Source organism: Haliaeetus leucocephalus, unplaced genomic scaffold (genome assembly GCF_000737465.1).
Source record: "Haliaeetus leucocephalus isolate CR32 unplaced genomic scaffold, Haliaeetus_leucocephalus-4.0 Scaffold696, whole genome shotgun sequence".
Taxonomy (NCBI): Eukaryota; Metazoa; Chordata; class Aves; order Accipitriformes; family Accipitridae; genus Haliaeetus; species Haliaeetus leucocephalus.
This window is the reverse complement of record NW_010973132.1, coordinates 4,129,078-4,139,703: the sequence shown is the minus strand read 5'-3', so window position 1 is coordinate 4,139,703 and position 10,626 is coordinate 4,129,078. Positions and strand designations below refer to the sequence as shown.

General features: G+C 45.9%; 3 protein-coding genes across 3 annotated transcripts in view; 1 reads left to right on the top strand and 2 right to left on the bottom strand.

Annotated features, from left to right (window-relative positions):
* The window catches only part of NDUFS3 (NADH dehydrogenase (ubiquinone) Fe-S protein 3, 30kDa (NADH-coenzyme Q reductase)), a 7,124-nt gene extending 6,934 nt beyond the window's left edge, over positions 1-190 (bottom strand). The window contains exon 1 of the mRNA XM_010580215.1: positions 40-190. Coding sequence (XP_010578517.1) covers positions 40-190 — 151 coding nt within the window. The remainder of the gene's footprint in view (positions 1-39) is intronic.
* A 1,723-nt stretch (positions 191-1,913) lies between these two features.
* Positions 1,914-7,458, top strand: KBTBD4 (kelch repeat and BTB (POZ) domain containing 4). The gene is made up of 3 exons (XM_010580159.1): positions 1,914-2,553; positions 5,109-5,215; positions 5,801-7,458. Exons 1-3 carry the CDS (start codon positions 1,962-1,964, stop codon positions 6,659-6,661), a joined length of 1,560 nt encoding a protein of 519 aa, XP_010578461.1. The 5' UTR covers positions 1,914-1,961; the 3' UTR covers positions 6,662-7,458.
* Positions 7,459-7,518: 60 nt separating this feature from the next.
* On the bottom strand, positions 7,519-10,249 carry PTPMT1 (protein tyrosine phosphatase, mitochondrial 1). Its single transcript, XM_010580160.1, has 4 exons — positions 10,079-10,249; positions 9,925-10,005; positions 9,165-9,356; positions 7,519-7,882 (listed from the first exon to the last, which is right to left on the bottom strand). The coding sequence occupies exons 1-4, from the start codon at positions 10,247-10,249 to the stop codon at positions 7,751-7,753; spliced, it is 576 nt and encodes a 191-aa protein (XP_010578462.1). The 3' UTR covers positions 7,519-7,750.
* Positions 10,250-10,626: the final 377 nt, after the last annotated feature.

The window sequence follows — 10,626 nt, the reverse complement described above, 5'->3', positions numbered from 1 at the left end:
CCCCCCCGGGCTACAGCAGCGCTGTGGGGGCGAGGTAACTCTCTGGCGGTTTTCGTAACGGCAGTGTGGCCCCAATGAGGGTCTTTGCTTTCCGGAGAATTAGGTTTTCTTTCTTCCTCCGCCGCCCCCGAAGCGTGAAGTCGTTGTCGGTTGTGTATAGCGTGGGCTCCCTGGTCCCAGGCACTGTCATGGCACCCACGGCCCTGTCAGGAGCAAGGAAGGAGGTGTGCCAGGTTGTCACCTATCACCTGGCGTTCGGCGGGTCATTGGTAATGAAAAATATGCATGGAGTGTCAGATTTTGCTTTATGGGACACTTTACTGTTCCCGCAGCTCTTTCTTTATAGTGGAGATGCCGTGGATGCAAAGGGGAACATTGTGTTTACAAAGAAGGATGTGAGATTTGTCGGTATTTCTTTTGTGACTTGGCACCAGTCCTCCGGAAATCGTGCGGGGCAGCGGGGGCAGCTGGTTCTGCCGTGCCAAGAGGGCAGAGGAGTTCATCCATCCATGTCCTGGTGCTCTGCATCATCACTTAGGTGTTCTGGGCTGCAGCTTCTGAGCACCTTGGCTGTGAGGATCAAGAGCTTTAACTGAAGTGGGAGCCAGTTTGCAGGATAGGTTTGTACTTGGTAAAGCTGGAAAAATAGTACCGATGTGTTCTGTACTAATTGCAGTTCCTCGGTCTCTTACAGACTAATGTGGAGGTACTTTTCAGACAGACCAGAACTATTGTAAAATCACAAGAAGGGTATAATTAAGGCAGGCTGTCATCAGGGATGGGACGGACTTGTCTAGCCAATTAGGGATGTAGACACTACTTCCCGTGAACAGAACTTGAGCAAAGAACTTAGGAGGCCTCCTGTATCAAACAGAGCTATTGTAAGAAAATGCACGTTTGAGCATGGAAGAGTAACTCTGAATCTCCTGGAGAAAAATCCTGTCTTTGGGAAACATTGTAGTGGAAATCATGTTCAGTAATAACTGAAGAAATTTGTGGCATCAGTCACCATGGCTGATAATTAAGATGTAAAAATAAGTTTAAAGTGAATGCAGATGAGCATCTGTTTGCTCCTAATGCTGTCAAGAGCCATGTTAAAAAAGAGCTCTTTTCTACAGCAGTCCTTCTCTGATTCAGAAGTTTTCTCGACCCACAAACTGCTCGGAGCTCTGCAGACAATCTCTGGTACCTACTAAGAGGCATTATCTTTTAAATTGAGTTCTCCTTGCCACTTGGGAAACAGTGACTAACAACATCTAACAGGTTATTTTGCATGCTGAAGGTGTCTGGCACATTAACAAACTGAGTATAACCATCAGTTATCTCATTTGGTTAGCTTGAAGGACTGCTGGTTACGTCTGGCAGACTTCTCGCACATCTTTTTGGTAAAAGCAAGTTCACCTTACTTGATACCACTGCACAGATTCATCATGTTGGTTTTGGATGGTAATTAACTCCTTCTGATGGGTTTTGGATGGTAATTAACTCCTTCCAATATGAATTGCTGTCTACGCTCTTTGTTAGTATGATCTGGAATCCTTTTTCCACCTAGCCCAGCTATGGTGCTGCCACATTCTTTTGGCTTCACGAGTTTCCTAGGGCGGTTGCTGGACTTTCCACTTGAATAACTGTTGCTGCATTTCTTTGTGTCAGTGAAATGAGTGGTGAAAAGATGTGTGCATCTCCCAGTTCTGCTGGGATGTGATGCTCACTGTACTGGAAGTTTGGTATATATTATAATTTTAATTATGCCAACTTCTCATTTGTTGTTTGAGATTTTGAAGCTCAAGCAGAAGTTTCTGGCTGCGCTATTTATATTCAGTCTAAAATATGCTGGCCTCTTACCAATGTTTGATTTTTCCCTGTACCCTGAAGTACTGCATAATCTTGTTAGTGGAGAGAGAAGGCCATATAATTATTGTGATTTTACAGATTGCTGGAGGTCTGATCTGTGCAGCACCATGGACTCGTCAGAAGAGACTGGAGGCTCCTCTGCAGAAGAAAACTACTTTGTGAACTACACCTTCACTGACCGCTCCCACTCAGGCCGTGTGGCCCAGGGTATTATGAAATTATGCTTGGAGGATGAGCTCTTTGCTGATGTTACAATATCAGTGGAAGGCAAAGAATTCCAGCTACACCGTTTGGTCCTCTCAGCTCAGAGTTGCTTTTTTCGTTCTATGTTCACTTCCAACCTAAAGGAGGCCCACAACCGGGTCATTGAGCTGCAGGACGTTAGCGAGAGTGTGTTTCAGCTCCTTGTGGACTATATTTACCATGGGACTGTAAAGCTGAGGGCAGAGGAGTTGCAGGAAACCTATGAAGTGGCAGACATGTACCAGCTGACTGCCCTTTTTGAAGAGTGCTCCCGTTTTCTGGCCCGTACAGTGCAGGTTAGGAACTGTCTGCAGGTCATGTGGTTGGCAGATCAACACAGTGACATGGAGCTCTACACAGCTGCCAAACACTGTGCAAAGTCACATTTGTCTCAACTGCAAGACACAGAGGAGTTCCTACACCTGCCTCTCCGCCTGCTGACGGACATCCTTACAGGTAAGGAGTTCTTGAGACTAGCCAGGTTGTGGATGTAGAAAGAGACTTTCAGAGAGTCTATCGGGGATTGAATAAAATAGATGGAAGAATCCAAGCTTTCATAACCACTGTCTATTCAGAGGCTTAGCTAAGCTAAGCAAAGCAAAACATTCTGGATAACTTAATCAGAAAAAAACCTATTAATTGTTACTGGACATAAAGCATCTGAGCTATAGAAAAGGGACATAGAGGATGCTGGTATTTCCCAGTAGTTCCTGGATCAACAGGTAGAAGTATTACACGTTTTTTTAAATGTAACTTAGTAACTTTCAACAACTTGTTGTGTTTTTGTTTGCAGTAAAAGTAAAAGAAAGAAGCCTTACCAGAAATGAACATCTTATGAAAGTTTTTTTTCTTTAGTTCATAATCATTTAACATAGTAATGCAACAACTCAACATTTGTAAGAAGGCTTGAGCACAAGCCATATTTTTAGACTATATTAAGTGTTTTTAACAATTGTATATAATTGTTAGGATTATTTAGGCTAGGCACTCATCTGACTGAAATAGAGGCATTGTAACATCTTAGGTAGTACAGTAATTACCCTTCTTGTAAAGGTAATAGCCTTCCACAGTAATGGATGCAATGACTCAGTGTTGTCAAGGATGTGTCAACACATCAACAAGTTAGTCCAACTGCCACCAATCCTTAAAGATTCTCTGCTGCCCTAGCAGGTGCAGCCAGTACTTGAAAACTTCTTCATGATGCTGCAGTCACAACTCCATTTTTGTGCATCATTCCTAGAGGAAGCAAGAATGTAGAAGAAGGTCATACATTCAAATGTGCTGGACCTGGGACCAGAGAGATTGCTCCTTTCTTGCTTTAATTAAATAATTTTGTAAATGACTAAATAACTATACTTTGTGTGTAATGTGTTTTATACTGTTACAGCAATAAACCTGCCATGACTGGCTTCTTTGGAATAATGGCAAATTTGTCTGTAAGACTTAAAATAGCTTCTAAAGTTGCTGCTATGCATATGAGAGTCTTTACAGATATTGCATTGTATTATCTCTATTGCATCTAAAGAAATTCACAGACAAAAACCTATTGAGAATATGTACTGATAGCTCAGAAAGACTATGATAAAATTAGAGTAATTTTGATAACTATCTAGCTAAAGCTTTTAAACCAAGTTGTGAGTTCATTAAAAAAACCCCAAATTCCTAAAATCATGAAATAAAGCTATAGAGGTCAATCACCCTTAACTTCCTAGGGATTCCATGTAGTAACCATAGTTTTAGGACTACGGCCATTAGTGTTTGTGGTCCTAAATTAAAATCATTGCTCAATAAAACTTTTTTCCATGCATCATCTATTTACATATATAGAATCACATTACTCAATATCTATGCTGAAACTTAGCTCATAAAACGGATTAAAATCTGAAATACACTCCTACTGCTGGTAGGGAAAATCTTTCCCTTTTGCAGTTCCTGCATCTCTATTTAGTTAATGGAGAATTAAATAGAGGAAGCTGTTAGTGGCAAGGATTAAAATTAATTTCATGAAATAGTAATTTGTTAAGCTTACCTTTTGTTGCACACTAGGACCCATTTCAAAATCAAAGTTTTTCCATTCAACCACTACCTGTGATGGATAGCTTATGGAAATCCCTTTTACTAATAAACAGTTTTGAAATACCTGCTTTTGTGCCACGCTTTTTCTCCTCCCTTCCTTTCAGTACAGAGAAAAATGTTGGAATTTGTCTGATGCCTTTAGCATCACTGAATTTGGGGTTTGTCATGAGAGCAGACTACAGAATCAGGGCACCTTCATAGGGAAGCCTCTCAATGAATATAGGTGTAATTGCTGGCTTTTAAACTGGAAGTAAATGCCTGAAATCTAGGAAATGTACTGATAACGATGATGCAATAGTTTGTGGCATAACCAAAACTTCTAATCGCATCTGGAAACAAACTGAAATCTGATGCAGTCTGTGGAGTGTTTCCTACTGTCACACTGCAAAGGAAAGCTATAGTAGCTCATTGGGGATTTCCAAAAGTTAAGAGGATAGCAGCGACACCAGATGTTCAGTCTTGAGGGTCAGCTGTCTGACAGTGCTCAGAGAAGGAAAATTTCTGCAGATGACTTTTGCTAGACAGGTTTCTAGGACCAGCCAGAAAGAAAGGCAGCTGCTGAGATTCTCAAATAAGAGAATCTTTTTGCCTAAATGCTTAAATAAGAAAATATTTTTCATCGTCACAAAGCATGTAAGTTCTCTTTTCTGCCCTCTTTCTCTTGGACATAGGTTCCTTTGTTGAAACTCATCCAAAGTGCTTAAGATCTGGCAGCTCTGTCTTCTGATATTTATACAAACTAATTTCATGTAGATGTCTGGCTGGCGGTGCTGATTATGCCTGCCAAAATCTATAAACCTCTCTATCTTTCTTCCCTCTCTAGAAAGTAGGGTTTGTGGTGGGAATGGGGGGAGGGAGTCACAGGAAAAGGATGTTCCTGAGTACGTACACCTTTGTCTAGATACTATAAATGCCTTTCTGTCTCCAAACCGCAGATGGCGTTCCATGTTCTCAGAATCCAACAGTTGCCATAGAAACCTGGATCAACTTCAACAAGGAGGAGCGAGCGGGCTTTTCAGAGACACTGCGATCGAGTCTGAAGGTATAAAAAGACCTTCTGTTCCGGGGTTGGTGTAGCACTTGCTGGTTTCACACTTCCCAAGGCAGGGTATTCTGCTCACAGGTGTGACTTGAAAGTCACAAAACACAAATGCCAATGAAATTCATGGTCCTTGCGTGAGGAATACTTTCATTGTCATAAATAGCAACCCCACTGACAGCTTTTTTAATTTAACCTGAGGCTGCTTTCACTAGTGATTGGAGCAATGCCACAAATAACTTATTTCACCAGATGCTCAGTTACCAGAGAGACCATTCAGAAATCTGTGTTTGGCATTCCCCTTACAATAACTCTACTTCATCAGTGATGTAGCCAGCCCTTACCTCAACTGCGGACACTTGGGTTCCAGTGAAGTCTGTTGCTATTTTGCTATGTCAGATATGACCATTATCGTGAAAAGGCTTTGAGGCTCTGAATCCTGAACGCTGCCGGGTGGCAGGACTTGGGAAGCAGGTCACACACCCCAGGCCCACAGGTGGGTCCTAAGCTGAAAAATTCAGTCTTAGGCATCACTGATGTTTGTGTAAAGAGGTCCAGTTCTGCTGACACACTCCTCTTTTCTTTCAGGTGATTGGAGAAAATGTTCACATCTACCTGATTGGAAAGGAGTCGTCACGTACACATTCACTTGCTGTCTCTCTGCATTGTGCTGATGATGACTCCATAAGCGTGAGCGGACAGAACAGCCTGTGTCACCAGATCACCGCAGCCTGCAAGCATGGTAGTGACCTATACGTTGTTGGTGGCTCCATTCCACGACGCATGTGGAAATGCAACAATGCGACTATAGACTGGGAATGGTGTGCCCCTCTGCCCCGTGACCGGCTCCAACATACCCTTGTCTCCGTGCCAAGCAAGGATGCAATATATTCACTGGGGGGGAAAACTCTACAGGACACTCTCTCTAATGCTGTCATATATTACAGAGTACGAGACAATGTCTGGACAGAGACCAGCCAGTTGGAAGTGGCAGTCTCTGGAGCTGCAGGTGTAAACCTTAATGGTGTCATTTACCTGCTGGGTGGGGAGGAAAATGACTTGGACTTCTTCACCAAGCCCTCTCGGCTAATTCAGTGCTATGATACCAACACAGAGAAATGCCACGTGAAGCCATATGTACTGCCTTTTGCAGGCCGCATGCATGCTGCTGTACACAAGGATGTGGTGTTCATTGTAGCCGAGGGGGATTCACTGCTATGCTATAATCCCCTACTGGATAGCTTCACCCGGCTATGCCTGCCAGATGCTTGGAGCTCGGTACCATCCCTCTGGAAAATTGCCAGCTGCAATGGCAGCATCTACGTCTTTCGTGATCGCTATAAAAAGGGTGATGCAAATACTTTTAAACTTAACCCAGCCACCTCTGTTGTAACAGTCACAAGTGGCATCAAAGTGCTGCTCACTAACCTGCAGTTTGTCCTGGCCTAAGCGGGAAAAACAGGCCATGATAGAAAGGGCAGCAACGGTGTTCTGCTGTGCAGCTCACAGGCACCCACCACCCTCAGCACCAGTCCCAATTACTACGAGATCACAACATCCAGTAAAGACCCCATCCTCTATACCTGTGCAGAGGAAGTACAGGCTTTCTGGCTGTGGGCCTATTCTTTTACATAGCACTATTAAAGTTGAACTGCTGCATCTTAGATTTCAGATGGACTAAATGGTATTACTTTGATCCCTTGATGATAAACTGCTTGCATTTGAGGCCCAAACTGCAGCAAATGGCTTTTTTAGCCTGGAACCAATCCACTGGTAACAAATCCTATGGCATATGGACAACATCTTCCTTGGCCCAGACTGCTAGTTTTAACTGCCTGGGAGACCGTGTTGCTGCCATGTCAGTCACAGAGTTAGATGTGCGCTCCAGGGATGTCCCCATTTAAACATTCCTGTGTCCCTACTGCAGAAGGGATTGGCAGAAATATTTACAGCAGACAGATTCCAGAGCTGACCCCAGGACCTTTAGTAAGTTGCATTATTCAGCACTTGTCCTAGAGGAGTGGTAACAAACTGGGAACTTGCTTACTGCTCTGTCATCACCTAGCATAAAGAGAGAGATTGTTTTTACGAGCATTGGCTTCCTTTACTGTACAAGGAATCCCCACCTGTAATCATAACATAGTGTTGGTGAAAGACAGAATTAAGACCACTTCCTCCTATGCCTTTCTGTTGACACTGTAACAGTAATTTGGGTAAGATCTGAATAAAGTCTCTGCTGAGACAAAGTTTTATTTTCCTTTGCTGCAAATATTATAGAACTTCCTGTGGACTGCAGTTCGGCAAGCACCGATACTGTGTGTGGGAGAGAAGAACTGTGGGGCTCCAAGAGAACTAAGATATCAGCCATAAGGAAAGCAAGCTGTAATGAAACAGCCCAACCTCCCCTTTACTGTAATTTATGTAAAAACTTCTTTATTGCTGGTCAGGACGTACAGCGCTTAAGTCTCTGTTAGATCATTAAAACATAAGGTTTTTTTACAGCAGCCGAGACAGAGATTTTGATAGTTCTTACTGACACTATGCAGCTGTCCCAGCAGTCATGTTCCTGTGAAATGCCTCCAGGACCTGGACTTGCTTGTGCCGAACGATGATGTGGGGACGGATCTTGGCAATAGCCTCTATTGCTTCCTGAGGGCTCCAGTGATGTAGCTGAAAAGGCAGAAACCCTGCAAGTGAAAATCTATTCCATCCCTGCACCAGTTAGTGGAGCCTTCCTGGAGGCTACAGGCAACATTAGAGTTGTTAGAAAACTTGCTGCTTTGCTCTTTCTGTTTACTCCATGTTCCTCAGAGGGGCCTGAATGTCAATGCAACTTCATGAAATGAGTCCCTCGAAGAGGGGTGGCTGCTGCCTGCGACCTCCATTTTCTGGCTCACTCATGCTTCCATGATGTTGTGAATAGTTTCCTGTCCTAGTCCCACCAGACCAGAGCAAAAGTGCAGCTTGCTTTTTTTTATTTTTTTAAAACTTTACTAGTACTCCTATCGCACTTCAGCACTTGGCGAGAAAATTTTCCCTTCAGTACTAAGGGAAAATTTTCCAGGGAGCACTTAGTAACACTTGCAGAAGAATCCACCGGTGGGATTTTGTTCTTAGTGCTGGCTTACCCAGTTGGGTCTGTAGAAGAACTCAGAAAACCAACGTCACTTCTCTTGATCCTGAATTATATTTATTGAAAAACTTAGGACAGCTCGCCATTTCAGTTAACCAAGGAGAAAATCTGAACAACAAAAATGAATGTTTATCTGCTCAGTGAACCTACCCTCACAAGTGACTTGTTATTCCCATCTCAATCTGTTCCTCCATAGAGAGAGTTAGGAACAGCAGAATCATTCAAAACCTGTTGAGAACTTACTATATTAAAGGCCCAGAAAACTGAGCAGCTTCCTGAATTCTGACTGATATGTCAGAACCAGCAACTGATCCTACCAGACCACGCGTTTCAAGGCTTTTTTGCAACAACAGTTTGTCTTTCCCATAAGGTAGAACATCTTTGCAGGTGCCTGTGCTAATAAGTGACCTGGCAGAGGCAGACCATACAGATGAATGAAAAGAATACTTACAGTGGCAGCTATATTGCAGCTTCACCACTACCTCACTGCCAGGGAGCATTATCTTGACAGTATCATGAGTGCAGATGAACAAGGTGTGCAAAGAAAACTAGATTATCAAAGAAAGCTTAGACCACAGTTCAGCAAACATTTAAGTTTTGCTTGTTCCTTTACCCTGCATTTGCCACGTTGTACAAACAGCAATGTAAGTTTGGGGCCCAGCTACCTACCTCTCTCAAAATGGGTCTCCAGTCCAAACTCTGTAAAATCATGGAATATTACATGCTCAGGCTTCCTGAGCAAAAGCATATTCTAAAGGTTGGCTGTATTCGCCCAGACTGTATGAAAATAAACCCTACTTAGTATAGAATCCTTCTTACGTGAATTAAATATGCTGCCACCATGGTGGCACTGCGGGAGCGTCCTGCCTTGCAGTGCACATAGACACTGTTACCGTAGGCTCGGTGTTTCAGTATGAAGTCAACACCCTTGTGGAGGTCTTCCAAGGTGGGGACTCCGGTTAGATCCACGGTGCTGAGACGCAGTTGCTCCACTCCCATTGCCTCCCATTCCTGAAACGGACATAGCAGATTCGGTCAGTTAACTTTTTGGTGTTTTGTTTGTTGGGTTTTGGTGAGTTTTTTTCAGAAAGAAAACCCAGAACCTGTTGAGAGAGTTGGGAAATTCAGCAGGGTTGTAAGCAGACTTTGAATGTCAATCCTTTAAATCAGATGTAGGAAAACTTTAGTGCTGGCTATCAGAAAGGAGAAATTAAAGGGAACTGAAAAGAAGTGGTTCAGCTGAAGGAGGGGAGGGCAGCTGGGGTCCCCTCCCGAAACAAAAGGCATTCTTGTATTTGCATAGTGATGTACGTGGATTTAATGCTCCCCGTCCCCCCCTCCGCCACTGTAGCTGTAACAATTCACTTGCACCCTCGCGTTTTACTGGCTTGTCGCATCAGTTTTAGAAGTCAGCTTAGCTACGAAGAAGCCACGTCTCCGCTGTCACAGGGCTTGGCGGTCGCTGCCGGCATCACGGCTAAAGCCTCACCTGCACCGGGACAGGCGGAGCGACAAGAGACCCTTACCGGGACGGGACGGGACGGGGGGCACCGGCAAGCCCCCCCCCACCCCGGCTCACCTGAGCGGAGCAACAGAGAAAGCGGGTCTCGTACTCCTCGTTGAGGGTCACCACGGCGCGTACGTTCTCCTCCGCCACCAGCTGCGGGCACAGCCACCGGTCAGGCACGGCCGGGCCGCCCTCGCCTCACCTCGCCTCGCCCCGCCCGCCTTACCCGACGGCTGCGTCCCTTCAGCGGCAGCGCCCCCAGCAGCACGGAACCGTCGATACGGTGGAACCAGGGCCGGCGGGACCCGGGTAGCCGCGCCCGGGCCGCCGTGTACAGCAGCGTCGGGTAGAAAAGCAGCCGCGCCGCCCCAGCGCCCAGCGCCTCCGCCACCCCCATCGCGGGCAACGCCGCGCCGGCCGAGGGGCGGGGGAGCGCCGCGGACCAGCACACTTGGCGTGAGGAGAAGGGGGAACCTTTGCGGCGGGTTGGTGGCGGGAACGGAGGGAGCCGGGCGGGGCGGGTGGCTCCGACCCCTCCACCTCGGACTTGCCGTGGTTTCTCCCGGAAGCGCCGCCATCTTGCGGAGCCGGCCTGAAGCGGCGCAGGGAGCCGAGCGGGACGCGGGTGGATTCCCGGAGGCAGGTGAGGGCGGCGGCCGCCAGGAGGAGCTCGGGCCGGGCAGGACAGGGACGGCGGGGGGCGGAGCGGAGCCGAGCCCGCAGGGAGCGAGATCCGCCTAGCGCAGGTAACGGCTCTCCTCCGCCTTCCCCCCC

Bases quoted from the DNA above. Each gene is read 5' to 3' on its own strand.
- KBTBD4 (XM_010580159.1), top strand. From the start codon at position 1,962: ATGGACTCGTCAGAAGAGACTGGAGGCTCCTCTGCAGAAGAAAACTAC. The intron at 2,554-5,108 runs GTAAGGAGTTCT...TCCAAACCGCAG, and splicing joins GCTGACGGACATCCTTACAG to ATGGCGTTCCATGTTCTCAG. The intron at 5,216-5,800 runs GTATAAAAAGAC...CTTTTCTTTCAG, and splicing joins CACTGCGATCGAGTCTGAAG to GTGATTGGAGAAAATGTTCA.
- PTPMT1 (XM_010580160.1), bottom strand. From the start codon at position 10,249: ATGGGGGTGGCGGAGGCGCTGGGCGCTGGGGCGGCGCGGCTGCTTTTC. The intron at 10,006-10,078 runs GTAAGGCGGGCG...CTGTGCCCGCAG, and splicing joins TGAAGGGACGCAGCCGTCGG to CTGGTGGCGGAGGAGAACGT. The intron at 7,883-9,164 runs GTAAGAAGGATT...CTGCCTTTTCAG, and splicing joins TGGCAGCATATTTAATTCAC to CTACATCACTGGAGCCCTCA.